We start from the raw sequence: 20,807 nt of genomic DNA, 5'->3' as shown, positions 1-20,807 counted from the left end.
GTGTACAATAACAGGCTTGCGGCTATACACACAATAGCACATGAGCTTCTACAAAGGATATAGTATGGGTTGGTAGCTGTACACAAAGTATCACAGTATCTGACAGATGTATGAGGGCTTTAGTATGGGTTTGTGGCTAGACACTTCATAAGGGCTGGTATGTGTACAACAGATGTAGTACTGGCTTGTGGGCATACATGCAATATCAGATGGGATGGCACAATTGATAAATTGTGGGCTTGTGGCTATACACAATACCACATGGGCCGGTGCCTGTAGAATGGCTATATTATGGGCTCGCGGCTATACACACACTACCACGTGGTCTGGTACAATCGATATACCATAGGCAGGTGACTGTACAAACAATATCCCATGGGCCTGCAGATATAAGCAGAATAGTCCACTGGCGGGTGGCTCTACAGCCATGTATCACATGAGCTGATGGGTGTACAATGCATACAGTATGGACTTCAGGCTATACACAGTATGACACGAGCTGTTCCAATGAATATAGTAGGGGCTGGTAGATGTACACAAGGAACATATGGGATGATGGATGGACAGAAGACATCTCCTGCGGGCAGGGGGTAAGTTAGCAAACTCCTGCATGCTATGTTTACAGTACAAGAGATATCAGATAGTGGTCAGTGCACAGGATATTGTACCTGCTGAGATAAGGGCTTATGGTCTACAATGTAGAGTTTCGCAAGAGCCACCTAAAACTCCACTCTCTCTGCACTTGTTTCTGCTACCTGAAGTGTTTGCACACGCCAAACACGCTCTTTCCTGGCACCACGCTAGTAAAGCATGCAGTGGCCAGAAAAAGCAGATGGGAAGCAGGCGGCAACCAGAGCATCTCTTCTATACAATTGTAACAAAAGGTGTTGCCGAGGCTAAGCTGTCCTAAAAAGGGACAACGAGGAGAACATTGTTTATTTTTGCTGCTGTGACATATGAAGTGGACAGACTCCACAGATAGGCATTTCCTTAGGCTGGAGGATGTTTGCCCGGCGCAGATAAACAGGACACGCCAGACAATGAGCTTGTTAAAGCTTTTGTGTCGGTAGTCAGCATCCTTCGGAGTGGCCAAAATGGACCCTTTAGGCCAGTGATGCCTGAAAAGCCGGAAATCTGGCAGACATGCAAGCTGAATCCTGCCTTACACAAGTTGAGTGCACCCAATCTGGTGACGTCAAGTAGGGCTACGTGCACCATGTGTGACCTTGGGAATGCCGTTCAACTGCCACACAGTGTGATGGGGCCTGGGAGATACCTGGAACAAGACTGTGCTAAATAAAAAAATAAAAAAAATACAGATGACACCGGGGACAAGAAGCATTGCAGACTACCTCACAGTGGTGGAAATGCAATCCACACGCTCACTCAATAGAGAGTGACAGACTACAAAAGTCTGCAGCCCAAGCCATTAGAGAGTGCAGTGTCTGCCAACAGTTTGACTTGGGAGAAGTTTGGACTGAGAGGCAGTCTCAGTCCCTACAAGGCCTAGCCTGCAAAGACACTTAGAACAGCTACTTTGCCAAAGTCAAGGAGGAGGACGTCTTCACTAGTAAACCTAAAGAAAGACGCGTCATCCACGGGGACACCTGCCGGACCCAGCGGCGAGGGCAGCACAATGTGTCTACGGCGTCAACTAAAACACACTGCGTAAGACTTACCTCCACAGCAGACTAGAAAGCAAAAAGAACCCTGGCGGAGAGTGGAATATTTCAGGCTCTTTACAGTGTACTCTGGTAACACTGGTCTTGCCAACAAAGTACTTTCCATTGCACTGCAAATACATCAAGACCATGGTCTCCATAGTGGGAGAACACAGACACGCGCACACAGCTCTGGTGGCAGATTGTGTTTCCACGGGCTGGGACAAATCAACTTAACGTAACCAGCATTATGGAACCTGGTGCAGTGCACAAGAACTGTGCAACAGAACAAATGTCACTTCTCCAGCATCTCTGGGCAGGGCGGTGCAACAGGTGCACCTACAGACGGCCACACCCGAGCATGAGAACAGGTGTCAGGATTCTGTATCTTTTGTATAGCGCCTCGTATCTCCCAGGATGCCGCAGAGCCCTCCAGTGGACCAGAGACCTTTCCATTTCTTGTGAGCGGTTGGCGGCGTGGCTTTACAGTGTGACCTATGTGGGAAGAGGCTTGGTGCCCTGTAAGAGGCACGAGGGCATAAAACAGGAACATTATGACGTCACATCCTGCGCGCTATCAGTAAACTCAGGGTTGCTCGTTTTATTGGTCTCAGAAGGATGAAAAAGCTGCAGGAATCCTTCAGAGTGCAAGCCTGTGAAGTGAAAGACTCACACAAAACTCTACAGCAGGATAATAAATCAACAGAGCTACCTTACTGGACAGCGCTGGGCAGCTATGAATGCTAGGGGGCACCTCATTGGAGGTACACCCGCTACCGCCCTCTGGAGGCCGGTGAGAAATGCATCTCTTTTTAGGAGTGGGGCAGCATCAGTGCAAGCTTACACAGAAGTGCCTTGAAGGTGAGTAAGCGCTACAGACTACATACACGGAGTTTGTATAGACTAAACGAAGGACACACTGCAGTCAAATAATAATGATTACTTTTTATGGGGGAGCGCAAAGCGCTCCGTCCCATGCTGCAACCTCTTTGGGCTTCTAACCACTCCCATGTCACATCAGTCACTTTCATTGGTTGGTGGGCTTGCCTTTTAAAATCTGCTTGCTTTCATTTGTGAAAGCCATGCATACGTCATGCCTTTTCCGGTGTTTAGCCCACCTACACAGCACCAGTAAACTACTGAAACCATTCGAGACTTGATGTTTTTAGCCTGGAGTCTGGGCTACTTTATCTGTTTATTTTCCACGCACCGCGCTGGGGTTTACATTGCGCAATCGCGCTAGTTTTTTCCGGTTTCACTTTTAGCGCGATTGTGCTGCATTTTACATAGCGCGATCACACTGTTTTTTTCTTTGTAATTTGTGTGGCAAGAAAAGTTCGATTAGGAGTTTACAACGTTAATAGCTCTAACTCGAGCAGACGCGAGACCCGTTGCATTGCAAATGTTTGTGTTTTAAGTGAGAGATGACCTCACCTCGGCAGAGAGAAGGATTACCAGAGATAGTCAGAGCTATAGACCTGGCCAGTGAGCACTTCACAAGTAGGTACAAGGCTTGTGGGCGACAGTAGGAAAAAACATGCGGAGAAGCCCAGTGTGTGAATATTATACTGTGTTTTTTTTCCCCAAAAGGTAGCATAGCACATTGAAGCAGCTTCGGAGTGCTTTCCGCAGCAATACAAGTAAAGGTGGATTAAATTCAAATATTGACGGTAGAGTGGTGTCTGCTGGTAGAAGCCACCCTCCGCTATTCCGAGGTATGGATGGTTCAGGGATGTCCTGAGGAGTCTGAGTGAGCGAGGGCAGTGGCCGGCCTAGGGGTCTGACCCCGAGTACAACAGAACCAGGTGAGTACATGTGGGGCGCAGCCTCAGGCACCAGACCTAAGTATATATTTTAAGGAACCTTTGAATTTGAGAAATGAATTTCTAGGCTCCGCTCTCTTCGTACGAAACGAGCAGCACCCGTCATCCTCTTCGAAAGGCCACCTGCCCGCTTCTAGGCGCTCTCAATGGAGTGATTACAAATAATCGCTCCAGCGGGACGGGGTTGAGGGCTTATTTCCGCAGCCTGGAGAGAGGATGGATCCGCATCGAGTGCGGAAGGACAATTAGGCCCTGGGCTCTCTTTCCAGGCCCGGTCCTCGAGGAGGGCGGGCTGGCTGGTGTTCAGCCGGGGCGCTCCGCATTTGCACAGCTCTCCAGCGAATAGTGTCCCGGCTGGCACGTCTGCCGGATGGGGTGGCGAGACCCAGCGCACAAGGGTGGCAGCTGGGGGTTATTACTGCTCCATTGTCTGTGAGGCGGGGTGGCAAGGTCTGTCGGCGCCAACAGGGGGGGCTACTTCGCTACAAGGCTGCCGAGAGTGGAACACGTGCCCTGGCACCCACCAATGATGCAAGCTGCACTGGCACTGCCCGGTGCCAAACCGGCGACATCCTGAATGCAGGAGAAGCGGTGCCAAGCTGAGGGCTGAGTACAGCACATTTATACAGTACACGCCACAGGCAGATTCTCAAAGCCTTGGTTCAAAGTCAAAATCAAGTGCATGGCTGAGTAAGCAGCGCGTGCGCCCCCAATTAAAGCACTTTCTTCCGTCTTCTACTGTCTGTAAACCTCACATGCTCATTCTCCCCTCCTCGCATTTTCGGTTGCCCTGTTCTTTCAGGCTTTGCAATCTCTGTGGAAACCGAACCTTTCTCACTTCCGTGCATCCAAACTCAACATCTTCGTCACTCTTTCCACGATGAAGCATTTACTCTTCACTCCTCGATTCACAGCGACCCCCTACTAACCCTCCAGCTTCTGTTCCTCTACATCCGACTTTAAAATCCGCTTTCCTCCTTGTTCCGTGACCGCCCTTCTTCCCACGTTCTGCTGGCTTCATTGCATCCCCCACCAACCTAACTCTTGACTCGTCGTTTCCGTTTACTCCCTCCTTACAGAAAGCGAGGGCCAACTCCCTTTTCACCAGCCTGCACCCCCAGCCTCTATCCACTTTGGTGGGTGTATTTACCCACCCTAACCGAGAGCCTAGAAACAGATTCCTCGGGCCACAATAGGGTCGCAGGTAACCTATCAGACTGAGCAGGGGGGCAAGCACCTGGCAAAAAACTAGGGTAACCCCAGGATCCATGGCTCGGTGCCAGGATTGGACAGTCTAGTGTGCAATCTATGGTGTGTCAAGATTGGGATTGCAAGTGTTTTTGAGATTGAAACCAGCTCAAAGTACCACACTCTTCAAGACTGCCCTCAAGCCCCTCCCCATCTTTACTCAGAGCCATTGTCCCTAGGCGGCTAGCATCAACGTGTCCCATGCCACAGGACATTAAAATTCTGTACCTAATGGTAAGAGGGAGTCAGTAACAGTACACCTGTGTCAGAAAAGGTGCTCAGAATACTGTGCCTACCTAAAATGTGTATGTACCCATATCTCATGAATGGTTGGGACAAAACGCCCACCATTAATCTCAATTTTATACCCTAAAATCAATTTAAGGTCCTTATAAATTGTTATTGCTTCCCAAGAAATAACACTGGTGTGACAGTCGTATTTCATGCATGCTTAAATCTGTTAAGATAAATTTGCATCCACCTGCGAACTGTCCAATGAACTAGGCCCGAGTACTCGATCAGCCAATCCTCGCCCGCCATGAAAGCCAACACAATCCTATAAATACATAAAATGCATATTCCTAAAACAAAAACGGCTTAGTCCTTACTGATCTTTCGCAGAAAAAAAAATGAACTTCTCTACAAACAACATCTACACAAATACTGTTCCTCCTCGAGACATCAATTTATCTTCAATTGAAGATCCTGTACCAACCATCTCTTCCCTCTCATATCCCTGGGCCACTCCTCACTCCAACTCACTTTACAGGAGGTAATCGTCCCTCAGAATATATCTCAGATGCTATATCTCATGCTATGTTATGAAGTATAGCGACTTCCATTTCTTGGACATACAGTCCACAAATACCGTCAGGTACATTTATTACTACTGGGGTTCCTTAAAACTGCAAAGATCTTGGAAAAGGCTCCAGACCCTGTGACACCACAAATGTGGTCTGCTCACTCATTCATTTACACTTCCTACACAACACTGGGGAGACTCTCCCTGACCACGTCATCAATGTGGAAGTCGCTAGCTCTTGAGACCTCAACAACCTGGATCTTTTCCGCCTTCACCAGCTAGGTCTCCATCCTGGACCACGGCCTGTGGCCTGCTATGTGCATTTGTAAAGTGCCTTGTCATCCGTGAGGGTATCCTGGCACTGAGCAGGTGTGTGTCTTGCCAGCCCTTGAGAAGATTGGTGAACTGAAAATCCAGCTTCTTGTGGACTTCAAGACGAGAGGTGGAGGCTCTGGTGAGAAGTGGGGGGCAGCTCCATGCTTTAGGAGCAATGTAAGAACACTCGTAGTCCTGATCTGGTTCTGTGTATGTGTGGTATGATTTTTTTTTGCAGCTCTGTGCGAGTAGGAGTCCTGCTGATCAGAGGTGTCCGGATGGTTGGTGGAAGGAGACGTGACTGTTCAGGTAGGTGGGGCCTGAGTTGTCTCATGCTTTGAAAGCGTGCATCAGGAGTTGGAAATGAGCACACTTGTGTATCGGAAGACAGAGTAGTTCCCAGAGGCGTGATGTGATGCGAGTCCTGTATGGGAGGTTGAGGATGAGTCCGGCTGCCGAGCTCTGGACGGTTTGCAGTCTTAAGTGAGTTGCTTAGTGATCTCGGCAATGAGGTTGATTAGCCTAACTACCTGCCTCAGGGTTCCGTTCTACCCCGTGCCACCCAAGGATGGCCTGCCTAGCGACAACGGTGACACCGCATGCGTCACCGCTGGTTCGAAGGTCAAGTTGCCGGAGCGCGCTGCTCGTGGAGGGTAATGAGAAGGAGGCAATTATGGCGAGAGGCTTCCGACAGCCCCGTCAGCAGCTTGCTGAGGAAATGATGAATACAGCAAGCACCTACTTACCAGAAATGAAATGACTGGCAGGATTTCATTATTTTTAGTTACTCTGAGCTCTCGGGCCAGAGTCCGCGCGCAGGCGACTTCTGCCTTCATTTTCTCCAAGACCTCAATCAGTCGCAGCAGGAGGATATTATTTCTCATTTAAATACCTGTTAATAGATGTTATTCAGCCTGAAGAGTAAAGCACTCCAAGGGTAAACATCAGAGAACAGGCGGAGGTCTGGAGAGAGGCCGAAAGCTCCAAGTGGTTGGACACGACGCTGGGGCGTACTAATAACGAAGAGAATTTTTCGATAGCTTAAGCAGGGAGCTATACTATTTCTAGGCGCTCATTTCTACTCCAGACTTGAATTCAAAGGTACTGTTCATACCACACAATACTCCGATCCTGCACTTCGGTGTCCACGCTAAAACACTTGCCCAACTTGAGGAACTGCGCAGCACACACAAAGCAAATTGTCTCTTAATATATATATATACAACATCCAATCACAGAGTGGGATTCGCAAAAGTGTGTGTACGTCTTGTTAGGACTAGAATCCAGGACCTGCAGGTAGCACCAACTACTCACAGCAGTCACGCAACCCAATGGACTATTTCACTGGGAAGGGGACGGTGATGTGAATCAAAATGCACCAGAATACAGTCTTTGCCTTCGTCCTCCTATGACTCTTTGAACCTCTATTGAGATTCAATGTTCCACAGCTGAGCCCTGAACAGGAAGGATTCTGGGCTTACAATGGCCACTGACCACGGGATCTGGTGGCCAGATCTAAAGTGGCCGCATGTAGAAGATAGACTCAAGCTTGGTCTGCAGTTCACTGTAGATGGATCCGGAAAAGAGACATCAGCCAAACACTCTCCAGGCCTTGGGTGAATTCACACCAAGTGGGGAGAGGAAAAGAGAGACTGGTCCAGCCCCAGCCCAACTATCTGCAGTGGAACATCCCAGGAGGGCAGCTGGAATATGGACACCTTCACTGATTACCCTATTAGGGTTATTCAAATGTTTATTCCTTTTTGTAGGGGGCTAAGTCAATACCGTGGGAGGATCAACTTTATCCCACACACGAGTGAAACATATGAACATGCATGTAAGCATACATAGACTTCAAATGCCTGTGATGCACTGAATGCTTCACCCTTTCTGGACTTTGGGGGAGGGGGGAGAGAGAGAAAAGAGACAGAGAAGAGAGAGAGAGAGACACATTTTCCTGACCACACATTTGTAAAGATTTGCATCCAACTTGAAAGAATTTGCTTGTACAGTTTCCTTGGTGAAATGTGCGCCGGCAGCTCCTGTCTCTACGTAGGTGGTGGTCTGCGCATGTTTTTACACATGGGGTCGTTAAAAATGTATTTTCTTTACCCATTTTTTCCACCCCTTTCCTCTAGGAGGGAACTAAATCAATACAGCAATGGAATTCGCCTTTTCATGACTCTTGTATGATTGACAGCTCAGCACTCTTAAGCTACATTTAAACTGTGGTTTAGCACGTGTTCTATTGTACCTTCATATGCAATGCGCTATGTCGCCATCTAGTGCTGGGTCCACAGTACTACAAGCTGCTACATTCCCTACCCCCACTTTTTATTAAGGGAGTCTTCTTGCCTACAGGTTTAGGGTACTAATAACCTTTCAGCTGCAGGTCCTGCGTGTACTGATGTGTGGTGCGCAAAGCGATCTCCTACTACATGTGTACACATAGTTGTGACGCAGTCACAGACTGGTCGGTCTGTCTTAAAGAACTTCTGCCAAACGCTGATATAGTCTGATGGGTTTGCCTCATCAGTGTCAAAGAATGCATTCTTTCACACTGCATTTTATTTCAACCTTTGACTTAAGCACTCTTACCAGCGGCACTCTTACACATGCCGAGAGTGCAGCATCACCACTAGAACTGTCCTGTCACGAAAATCAGCCCCTCTGTAGTGTTCAAGAAGCCTACCCCTATCGAAAACGCCCTCACTAGATGTCTATCCAAAGAGCTAGGTTACTTTTTGTGACATCACCAGAGTCGAAAGATCTTACCTAACTTGCAGTGGTGTCAGTGTAGGGACAAAGGTTGTTTGTGATGGGCCTGCCACCGCCCCTTGCACTCTGGTGAATTAAGATCACAGCAGTCTACACTACCGCTAACCATACCGTCACCTCTGGCTTTGGGGTAAGTCTGTCCCCCTGGTCTTAAGTCTTGGAGCATCATTAAACCAGAGAATAAACCACACCACCAGCCATTCCAAGGGTCTGAAACACTCATGACTTCTGGGCAGCGCCCTCATCCCAGTGCCTACCTGCTTCTCCGTCATGGCGTACAGGTACTGGCGATCGGGGCTCAGCACCAAGTCGCGGAGTATGGGACTGCCCTCGTGAACCACCACATTCTCATACTGCAAGGTCTGGGGCTCCCTGGGGTTCGACAAATTCACCAGGATCTGGAGGTAAGAAGAAAACACACATTAGGGACACGTATGAAGGAGAACATGTCATTACATGCAAATTATATGCAAATTAATAGCCATGTATTGTATCAATACACAAAATACAAAATGTATACGAGGCAGTCATTTTCTAGGCAACGCACAGGTCAAGAGTGTACAACTTTATTCTTAACAGGTTAAAAATGCCTGCGGCAGAGATGTACCCATGACCCATAACCATTCCATATAATATAGAGGTCTACAAAGCGCTCTCTAAATATGTATTGCTCCACAAATTGCTATATATTAACATGCAGACTTGTTTTCCATTTTAAACTAATAGAAGGGAAAAACTGCTAAAATCACAAAATCTGTCGCTTCCCTTGCCCAACTCAAGTTGTGTGGTTTAGAGATTCTATCTTTTGCAGACGGGAAGTATTAGTCCTCTCATTTGGGCAAGACATTGAGAATGTCAAACAGCGATTTGCCGTCTACAGGACAAAAATTGCCACTTGGATGTTTAATTGTCCTCAGTTAAATGGAGACAAAACAGAGATTCTTCTTTTTGACAAAGCTCAGCTTCTCTGGACAAAGGACTGATGCCTGCATAGCTTGGCTCTGCTCCATCTCCCAGAACAACTGTGAGAAACCTGGGCATATACGCTTGGATGACGAGCTGTCAAGGAAATAGCAGACAGGTTCACTGGCGGCACTTGTTTCGGAACCGTCCGCCTCCACAGGAAAGTGAGTGGCTTGCTCTGAGCTCTGGTAAGATGCTTACCCAGGCATTGACAATCAGTCGCCTTGACTGTAATAATGCTCTAATATTAGCATCCAACAAAGCGCTACAATCCAAAATGCACGTGGTTCAAAACACTGCAGCCCGCTTGGTCAATAAACTGCCCTCAGGCGCTCCATCAGCCCTACACTCAAAGACCTTCACTGGCTCCCCATTGGGAAAAGAGCACTGATTAAACTTCTCTGCCTGACGTATAAATCATTGACAGGCAAAGGCCCTAAATATTTGCAGGGTAGACTCAATCTCTACCAAACTTAGAGAAGTTTAAGATCCAAAAATCAACTTCGTTTGATGCCCTTGTTCATTTGTCATTAAAATTTGGGAACTGTGAGTTTTTTTTTTATTGTGCCCCATACCATTGCAAAAGGCTCCCTTTGTTCATTCGTGCATGCACAAACTTCTCTGGTTTCAAAAAACATAAGGCACGCTGTTCTGATTAGCTGTTACTTTACCTGCTCTGTCCATCTCAGCGCCGAGATGCCCGGCTCAGCGCTATATCAGGACCCCTTAACAAAAGCATGTTTTCCCATACAAATCCATAATTTGTGGTAAGAGTGAAAAAGAGGGGAGCTGACCCCCCCTAGGTCACACCACAGGTTGCATCTAAGTATCGACAAACGGGGTTAATTCCCTAGGAGGGACACCAGCTATGTACATATTAAAAACATGTTCATGAGAACTACTGTTTTTTGTGACCGTCCAGGAATAAGGCCAACTAAAATTGTTTTGATTTTATTTCTAACGAGAGCCACATACAATTAGTGGCTTCTAATCATAGTCTAATGCTTCGAGGTGAGGTGTCCAACACATGACCAGCAGGGGCCAGATCCTTGCCAGATTTCCAGGGTAACAGTTTGTGAGCAAGTAAACTGCACCCAAATTGTTTAATGATTTTGCAGGCATTGCCTGAAAATCTGGCATGGACCCATCTCCCCTCGACCTACGCTGGACATGCACGACTTAGACCAATGGTGCTCAACCTTTTGACTCCTGGGGACCCCCACTCAATCATTCCTGGAACCCAAGGACCCTCAGTGAATCACTTGGAATTTAGGGACCCTTACTGAATCATTACTTGAAGCAGGAACCCCCGCCTAAGCAGGTTCAATGATTTGAACAGCAAAACAATACTCCCAAAAAACACAGAAACAAGCCTCTTTTCAAACAAATAAAAACTAATCGTTTCTTTAACTCAAGTATTAAAAAATAAATAATGGGACGGTTATGCCGGTCCTAAATTCAACTGAGGCCACTAGCTGTCCATACTATACTCTGTTTGAATCACTTGCACTGATGTCACGAATCAGAATGAGGAGAGTAACTTAATTTTTAGCCTCCAAATTTAAATTCCTTCACATTTAGAGAGCATTTTAAAATATTCAGGTTTACATGTTGCTTTTTTATCCAAATTTATATACCCCTTATTAATTTGTTATAATTTAATTTTCAAAGCAGTCGCGGACTCCGTCATTATGCTTTGCGCACCCCCATGAGCCCTCTGGACCACAGGTTGGGGACCACTTAGACCCATCCCGCGCATGCGCTCTGGACATGCCCTGGCAGGTGCTCTCCACACACTGGTGAGATGTGTTTTCATCGCCCCTAGTGCTCTTAAAGTTAAGGCAGTAAAGCTGCCAAGGCGTGCCATGCTGACACCACGCTCTGCATCCGCCCGAGGGGGATGGGGCGCGGTTGCCACGGCAACGCCATGCAATATGTAGCACCTTCGCATCCAATGGCAGGCACACGGGGAGTCGCTGGGAGCGCGTTTATCACTGATCAAAGGAAGAAAACATGTTTACCAAGGCCGGATCCCCCTCGAGTGGAGTTCTGTTCAGAAGTAATTAGAAATGGTTCAGATTACAGCCCTCGACGTCGCGGGGCGCGCGCGCTCCGCACCGTGGTACCCAAGGCAGCGCCGGGGTACACGAGATACTGCCGCAAGATGCATAGTGAACCGGGCCTGACAGCCGAGGCGTCGATGAGTGAATACCCCTCGAGCTCACATATCACATGGCTGCTCACTGCACAATGTATATAGCGCCGCATAGTTCCGTCGAGGCCTCTAGGCGCTCTGATCTGCACCAGGGTAATTTTGTACGCATTTATGGAGTGCATGGCTCCTTAAGTGTGGATCACAGGGTCACAGATCTAAAGCGCCTGTGTGGTACCTATGGATCGGAGACGTGCTCCTTATACAGAGCTGTCAAGTTTCCCAAGTCAATGCGTGACTGTGCTGCTCCAGTTCATTTTTTCTTCTTTTAAATGTGGGACTTGTAGTCCTGTTTTAGAATGCAATAAACTACAGGTCCCAGAATTCAAAGCGAAAACCCGGACTTGAGCACCACATCACGCATGGGTCTGGGAAACTTGTCAGATGTGATGGTGGCGTTGTCAAACTAGCTTAACACGTCACCAGCAGCACCTGTACTTACAGTGAGAAACTTTTTTTTTTCTTCCTGCGCGCAGCCATTACGAGGACGGAATCAACATGGCCGCCGACAAAGGCACGTGTTACTGGCCCGCGGTTAAAGGCACGTGTTATTGGACCGTGGTTAGAGTGCTACTGGGCTGTCTCCGGCCACAACACAGCCTGCGAGGTCGCCCCTGCTCAATGCATCAGCCCACCTTCAGTTAATGGCACTGAGGTCAGAAGCAGTCAGGGCAGGATTGCAAGTGACGCATTTGGAGGGGGGGGGGGTATCTCAACTCTCCAAACCAGGCCTGGGTTGGAGAGTTGAGACCCCCCCCCCCTGTTAAAGAAGAGCATACCTTTCACTTATGCTTCCCTAGATAATCTGATCTTGCCCCAAAAACCAGGACATCTGAAGAGAAGCGTCGGGACACCGGGACAGTCCTCTAAAAACCAGGACTGTCCAGGGAAATCCGGGACGTCTGGTCACCCTACCTATGACTGGTCCTGTTGGCGCAGTGGACAGATCACGGCCTGTGTTTTGCTTCATTCATTTGAGGCTCTCCACAGAGTAGCACGGTCTCCCCAGATAAATGAATTAAGTTTGAAGTGTGTAGGTACCAGTGGCGAGTGGGGAGGGGGGCAGGCAGGACGCACACACACACACTCATTCTTTCATACACAGACACGCACGCACATCCATTAACAACACTCATACCATTCAAACATGCACGCACCAAACATTCATTTTAAAAGATCGCACAGTCATTCTTTCACACGCACGCACATCCATTAACACTCATAACACTCAAACATGCATGCGCGCACCAAACATTCAATTTAAAACATCACACACATACATACACACACACAAACTTACCTCCAGCTTCCAGGTCCCAGCCTCGTCACAGAGTGGGATGGGGTCATTGAGACTGCTGACCCCACCCCACTCTGTGACGAAGTGTCACGGATTGACACTCGCCCTTGGCACTTCAGGGCTTAAACCTGAAGCGCCCAGGGAGAGTGTCAATTGGTGACGCTTTCCTCGTCACCCAGGGGAGGGCCTCGAGGCAACTTTGCTGAGCCGAGGAGGACACGCCCATAGGAGCTGTGACCTCCTCAGCCCAGCAAAGTTCAGCTTAGGCTGCCAGGAGTCTGCGCAAAGCTCTTCATGAGGGGCAAAAGGTGGGTGGGCGTGGCCCCTCCGCCCTAAAGGACGGGCCACCACTGGTAGGTAGCCCCCCCCGCCGAACAGTACTAAGTCAAGTGTGTAATGTCCGTCTCTAAGTGGTATTACGCATGGGTTCCTATCTGGTGCGGAGGGGGGAAATGGGGCTGGTTGTCACGTGCTGCAGTGAAACAGTGCCCCATATGGGACATTTTCAGAGGAAGACCAATGAGAACCAGAGGTCATGTTATTGGAACGAAGGGACCACGGGACAAAGACCCAAGAGAACAGTAGTGAAAACACAAGATTGATGCTGCAGACCACGAGGGTCTCCGCAGAAAGTAGGAAGGACTGCTCGGATGAATGCTGGTAGCGCCCCCTGGCGGCTGCACCCTCAAACACCGCTCAAGTCACTGGGCCTGCCAGAGGGTCTCGCTGCTCCTCTTCTGCAGTCAAGGCTGCAGGGAGGGTACTGCTTCTGTTCTCAGGGGTCAGAGAAGACCTGTGTCATAGGCTTAGGGTGACCAGAGTACCAAAAACCGGGACATTTTGCAGAAATAGGAATTTTTTTTTTTTACATTAAGGGAGCATCGCCGAATGACACCTCTAACAACATCAGAACGCAGAAGAAACACTTAGAAACTAAATAAAATGTATTTTTTTTAAACCAACATCATACCTGTGAATTAAATTGTTCACTTATAATAACTGCAAATTTGTCCTAATTAGGAACACACAAAAAAAAGTGCTTCTCACTATTTTCAGTCATCCCCCCAAAATCCGGGACATGAGACAAATTTGATCAAATCTGCTGGGACGGCTCCCAAAAACCGGGACTACCGGCAAATCCGGAACGCCTGTTCACCCTACCTAGGATAGAATTCAGGCAGAGCCTCTCTGCCTTTCATGCTTCAGGAGGCAATCAAATCTGACAGGGTGTGTCTGCCTCTCATGCTTCCAGAGGTGATCAGATCCCACAGGGTGTCTGCCGCTCATTCGATGGGGTGATCAGGCAGGCAGCTGTGTGTGTGTGTGTGTGTGTGTGTGTGTCTGCCTCTAATGCAGGGGTCATCAAACTGGGGGCCCCTCAAGTGATCGAAGGAGGGGTTGGGGGTGGCCCTCTCTGGCCAAAAGAGGCATTATGCAGCTAACACTGCTTTTTTAAGTAGAAAAACATTTATTGCATTTTTTAAAAAGGTAACTGAACTTAACTGCAATGTTTAAGTCTAGACATTTAAACATCCAATTTGAAAGAATTGTGAAAAATTCTAGGCGGGATGATATTTTTTTTCCCTATGTTGGGGGGGGGGGGGGGGGGGGTTGCATACAGCATTAAAGAGTTTGAAAACCACTGTTCTAATGCCTTGAGAGATACTCAGGCCAAGAAGGGTGTCTCTCTGCCTCTCATGGTTCCAGAGGTAAGCAGGTATCTGCCTCACTGGAGAGACAGTTATTAGCATCAAAGGGAGGTGTCAATACACCTCACATTCTGGAGAGACATCTGCGAGCATCAGAAAACCTCACACTCCGGAGATGGCGGCGGGGTCACCGAAGGTTCACGAAAAGGTGTCACTATTGGCGGAGTCTGAAATTACAGCACTGGGCCATTCCTTGTAGGCTTTAAATTGTGTTAAGCGCTGCTAAATACACTCCCGCTGCATCAAGGCGCTGTAACTGAATTAAGAGACGCCCCGGTAACGAGGACAGGAGCCGGGAGGCCACATCTTCACCGGATAATTCCATAACACAATTGACATCTCCAGCCCACGACACACATCTCTCGGATAATGCAATATCCTGCGCGCCTAATACTGCCCCGCAGTCACCTCGCCAACAAGCAGCCTCGGCACCCCAGGGAGGCTGTCTGGCAGGGTGGGGGAGACAGGACAACGGTTATTAAACAAGAGAAAAGGGGGAAACATGTACTGCTTTATTAAGTTAGGAGAAAGGATGAGCAAGGCGAGCATCACTCATCGGGGTGCGCATGCTGGACAGAGAAGGGCGCACGCTGAGTGGCTGGGTACCTGTGCCAAGGGGGCCACCAAGGCCTGCATATAGGAAAATAAAAACACTGGCCAATAGCTTTTTATTATTATTGATGTGGGCGTTGGAAAAAGAACTAGACGATGCTGGCAAGGTATAGGGTATGAGCTTGAGAGAGCAGGAGGCCATTAAGGCCTGGGGGATGAGCAAAGGCAAATGGAGTAGTGAATTTTATTTACTCGCCAAAAAGTGCACGTTTTTATTATGCTTAGCAAGACAAAAACAGATGATGGACAGAAAGCTGAACAATGCAAACATTCACCCCCCAGTCACTAAGATCTGGGTTTAATCTATTGTTTTTTTTGCTGCCCACCACAACACCGCAGTTTGGACCAGCCATATGCAAATCAGTCTTGACCCTGTTCCCAATAGGAACAGTCGAGCCTGAACTGCCAAACCAGTTCATCCCTGGACTGGAAAACAAGCATCCTGGGACAAGTTTTGGGGTATCGCCCCTCATCAGCCAGGCTTAGCTTGTATCCAGTGTCGCAGTGAGCACGGGACCCCATCTGGGCAATACCCTTCCCACTTAGGGTGACAAAAGCAAAAAGAACAGATGATGGACAGAAAGCTGAACAATGCAAACATTCATCCCCAGTCACACAGATCTGTGTTTAACCCACTGACAAACCAGCATTATGTTTTAACTTTCAGTGGGTTCCAAGCTCAGCAATGGGAAAGATGAACGTGACTTACAAGGGGTGGAAATGGCATCAGAATTTGATGTGGTCATGTAGTCCATGCCCGCGAGGGTGAGAGAAGGTTGAGGGGTGCACTTGGGTAGTTTCACAAGGGCACCAGAAACTCTAGTGCTAGAAGTGCACATTTGTGAAAACAGATGAATAGATCAATTAACGACCAATAATGATAATGAGTGCAAGAACCGTAAGGTTTCGTAGTAACCTAGTGCTGAGGGACTAACAAATATCAAGGTTGCCCCGTCTTCGGTCCACCTTATGACTGCTTTTTGCATCACTACACTTCTTGTTACTTTGTTTCACTCTGGCAGGTTCTGATTCATCTAGCTGTCCCTGCTGTTGGAAAATACATTTTAGGGTTAGAATATTTTTGTGGCGCAGTTTTCACTTGTGTCCCTTTCTCTCTCTCGCAGTGGATCAACGCCTGTTGATGCTCCCGGAAATCAGTGTTCCACCACCAGGAAGCACCGGCACAAATTAAGCATTGCTTGACAGCAATAGGGGGAGACCAGAGAGAGCAAAAAAGGCCAAAGGGAGGGTAATGAGGAGGGAGGAAAAAAAAGATCAACGATGTAAGATGACGGAAAAGGGGGGCCACGAACATAAGGCCTGGAGACAGTGGGGCCTGGAAACCTTGGCTACCTAGAAGAGATTACCACCGGGGGCACCAACCTGTGCCAGTTCCACAGGGGCAGGTAAGCATGTTCCTGTCAGAAGGGGTCGTAAGGTCCTGGGTTGGCTGCGCAGCCAACCACAGAACCCGAACCCCCGGGACAGCCCGAGGGGGCGGTTTAACCAAGTGTGACCTGCGGCAGTTCCCTATGAACCAGTGCGAGAAGAGACTCAAAAGCACGATGAAGTTGCGAATTGTGAAGTGCTTTAAATGGGCCGGTACTGTCCGGTACTGAGTACTGGCACTTTTTTATTTTTGTGGGTTTTTTTTTGGGGGGGGGGGGGAGGGAGAGTACCGGCACTTCTCAGAAACAAGCAGGTACTCTGGTACTTCTGCACTTGTATTGGAGTGGGCAGAATAAATATACCCCGTAGCCCCCCTAAGGCCGAACACGTCAATGGCTCTCTGGCTCACCCGAACGTGCCGCATTGTGTGATCTGTGTCAGAACCGTCTTCAATAAATCTTCACACGGTCTCTTGATCGTGTCCCACGCTGCTTATCTGAGACACCGCTGTGCCAACATGATAGTTCAATGCCCCCCAGCCTCCCTGGTAAGGCACAGAGCCGCAGATGCCCTTGCCAGCGGTACAGATGCTCCAAACTTGCTGGCAGCAGTCCTCCGTGTCCAGCGATGCGCGTCCTGTGGCGAGCGCTTGTTCCAGACGCGAGCCTCGGGCTGTTTCCTCGGAAGTCCCCCCACCTCATGTACTCCGCTCAGACAACGCAGCCATGCTGCTTCTAGGCGCAGGTGCCCTGGGCCACGGGTGCTGGTCTGAATGCAGCACATCGGCCGGCGGCCTCCAGGACGCATACACTGTTGTAATTCACACACCAGTGCTGCAGCTCTTTGGATGTCAGCCAACCGGTGCCCTTGATGGAGCTAGGAAGATAGCTCGGAGCGTTAATGCACCTACTGAAGAAAATAGAGCTATGTGCAACCTAGAGCTCACCCATTTTAATTATCGAGGGGACGGACACCGTGTTAATCTTCCTAAGTAGATGAGAGGAATACGGTCGAATTTCTACTACCAGAGAGCTCAAAGAAGGCCAGCTGCTGCATAAAAACAAACATTGGAGTAGGTCTCGCCTCTGCAAAACCTATTGGCTTTGTCAATGTCTTTTATCCATGTTGTACAGCAGTATTAGAAAAAAGTTATATGACGCAGCCAGCGTTGGCCTTTTTTTTTTTGTTTTGTTATGGAGGGTAGGGACGGGCAACACTGACAATAGGAGGGAGTGGGCAACAGACAATGGGAGTGTTGGACGCAAAAATAACCCTATGACATCGCTGGCACTGGTCGTGGTCATCTTCACAGCCTTCCTTCCACGCACGCTTGTGGTGACGACACAGATTTGGGCTCTTCCCTGCACCTGAAGACGGGGCATCGCCACAAAAATATTCTAATCCTAAAATCTATTTTCCAACAGCAAGCACACTGGAGTGGGTGTCCAAGTGATGTGAACACTATATAAAATATAGTAATTCCATTATTGGAATATAATAAAAAAAAAAAAACGACTTGTGACTCAACAGATTTAAAACTTCAACACTGCAGGAAGATTCAGGCGCAAAAAAAGGCAAATGGATGAGCGTCAGAAAGCTGTAGGCTTGCTTGAGCCCTACCCCCATGTATAGATGTATCACATAAAAAAACACCCAAAACATTTATTTTTGATGCACGAGCTTGAAGCTAGTTTTGCAATTCTTTGAGAGACTGGAGGGCTGGCTGATATAAACATCCTTCCACAGGGGTCGTTTTTATCCTGTGCGAATAGTTTATGAAAATCCAGATTTTTGGTCTACGCCAAGTTTTTGGAGTTTCCTGCTTATTATAAATCATACCCATTGCTAATTTTTTCAAAGCAAGCTAGCAATATTTGCTTAGGAGTGTCGGCTGACAATGATGTGTGGCGCTTTCTAAAAAGTTAACTTTGAAACCGTGTTGCTTGCTACTTTCAAAGTGGATGACATTCAGCCTTTTCCTCGAAAGAACAGTTTGAGGAGTCTTTTTACATGACAAAAAACCCTTTCCAACTGTCTCATTATCGTACCATGTGCAGGGATTTCAGAAGGTTTGCAAGAGAAACTGACTTATTTTTTAACACTTCTATACTGAATAAACAAAGATTCTTTCACTTTCCTGCTTACTAAAGACAAGTTAAAAACAATTGTCTGTGGTGGCCAAAGTTAGACCGGTTAAGTAAAATCCAGGCCAGAGCAATTGAGAAGAAGGTAGCCACAAGGGAAGGATCCTAGGCCTGAAGGCCCAACTAGCAGGTCTCAGTGTAATTATTGGCTGTTCTCCAAGTACAGGAGCCATGACAGATTTTTAGCATATTTTAGGACATTTGCATTCAAAGGTTCTAACTAGGAATCGCAATCCTTGGCCATCTAGAAAACCTGGTCCCACTGCAGCCCCTGTGGACTGGCACTGGACGCCTCCCAGGGACCCGCTCGCTGGACGCCTCCCGGGGGACCCGCTCGCTGGACGCCTCCCGGGGGACACGCTCGCTGGACGCCTCCCGGGGGACACGCTCGCTGGACGCCTCCCGGGGGACACGCTCGCTGGACGCCTCCCGGGGGACACGCTCGCTGGACGCCTCCCGTCCCAATGCTTACACTATTTGCACTGTGATGTGGCAATGAGTGCCTATAGACCGAGGCTTCACAAGGACTAGGGGGACTCAAGACCGATTACAAAGCACTAAAGTTGTACTTCTGGGATCAATAATGCCATGGAAATTGATAAATATTGATTCTGCGTAAGAATTTAAATTTGATGTTATTAAACTGAACATTTGTTTTATTAACTGGGAGTTTGGGCTCAAAACCACCTTAAATTGCAATGATACATTGGAATAAAACATTAAAAATTGTGGAAATAAATACCAGGAAAAGACTGAAAATAAAATTTTGCATGTGGTGCAGGATTTTCGAAAACTCAGCTGGCACCTGAGTTTTGAGCCACTGCGCTTTGCCAGGTATGAAAACAACACATGCAAACTGTATTGATGAACCGGATTTACCAATCCAACTCTACACATGATTATGTGGACATGTTGCTTATAGGCTTACTGTTTGATGACAGACAATCAGGCTGACTAATCCACAGCCCCGAAATACACTGTGCCGGGGCTTCAATTGGTGACTGCTGCCTTTTAATGAGAGCCTAAAGTACACTACATGGATTTCTAAATCACATGGCTACCCATAGGCTTTCCAGTGCCGGCTGAGACACAGCGTTGCTTCTGGACAAATGGAGAAACACAGGGGGCTATTAATGTAGATATAGCCATGCTTTTAGCCTTTTCCTGAACTGTGATTCGATGTGAGCGTGTCCTAAAGTTTGGGGGGATATGAAAAGGACCTACCACCCCATCTGGCCTTGTTTATTCTCTGTACCTTCAACAATCGGCCCAATGAGGACTTTAAAGCCCTACTGGGGGAGTATGGGTTCAAGGGTGCTCTTATCATACTGGGTCCTTTGGCACATCGTTTTCTATGTGTCAGACAGAGTTTGTATCGCAGTGAGACGCTTTAGGTATTAGAAAAGGGCTCGGAGCCCTGTCGACGTCACGTTAGTGTTTTTCATTGGTTCGTGGGCTTGCCTATTAAAATCTGCTTGCTTTCATTAGTGGAAGGCATGCACACGTCATGCCTTTTCCGGTGGCTAGCCCTCCTCGAGCGCATCAACCAAGTACAGAAAACATGCGAGGCTCGCTGTTTTCTGTCCGGCTCGTGGACTACTTTTTCTCTATTTTCCTAGCGCGATTTCACTTGGAAGAAGAAGTCGAGCGCTTTACACAGTTAATTGTACTTTTTCGGGTTATGTAGTTAAAAGCACTTTTGCTGATAGGTGAAAAGTCGGGTTAGGAGTTTACAACGCTATCAGCTCTAACATCAGCAAACGCGAGACCCGTTGCATTGCAAATGCTTGTTTTTAAATGTTATCCTTCCCTCAATGGGAAGCCAGTGCAGAGAAGCTGGAGTACTGTGTGCTG

At 48.0% G+C, this 20,807-nt stretch overlaps 1 protein-coding gene across 6 annotated transcripts in view; it reads right to left on the bottom strand.

Annotated features, from left to right (window-relative positions):
• Window positions 1–20,807, bottom strand: part of PLXNA1 (plexin A1) — a 559,827-nt gene that overhangs the window by 261,634 nt on the left and 277,386 nt on the right. For 3 of the 6 annotated variants that reach the window (XR_011198604.1, XM_069206269.1, XM_069206270.1), the window contains exon 4: window positions 8,885–9,025. Coding sequence is in view for 5 of the 6 variants with exons in the window: in XM_069206269.1 (XP_069062370.1) it covers window positions 8,885–9,025 (141 nt within the window). In the remaining variant the exon portion in view is untranslated. Of the gene's footprint in view, window positions 1–8,884; window positions 9,028–20,807 lie in introns of all 6 variants that reach the window. The other 3 variants (XM_069206267.1, XM_069206268.1, XM_069206271.1) reach the window with 1 other exon arrangement.

The sequence above is a fragment of the Pleurodeles waltl genome, chromosome 9 (genome assembly GCF_031143425.1).
Source record: "Pleurodeles waltl isolate 20211129_DDA chromosome 9, aPleWal1.hap1.20221129, whole genome shotgun sequence".
Classification (NCBI taxonomy): Eukaryota; Metazoa; Chordata; class Amphibia; order Caudata; family Salamandridae; genus Pleurodeles; species Pleurodeles waltl.
Note: the sequence above shows the minus strand (reverse complement) of the source record. Positions and strands in the feature narration are given on the sequence as shown.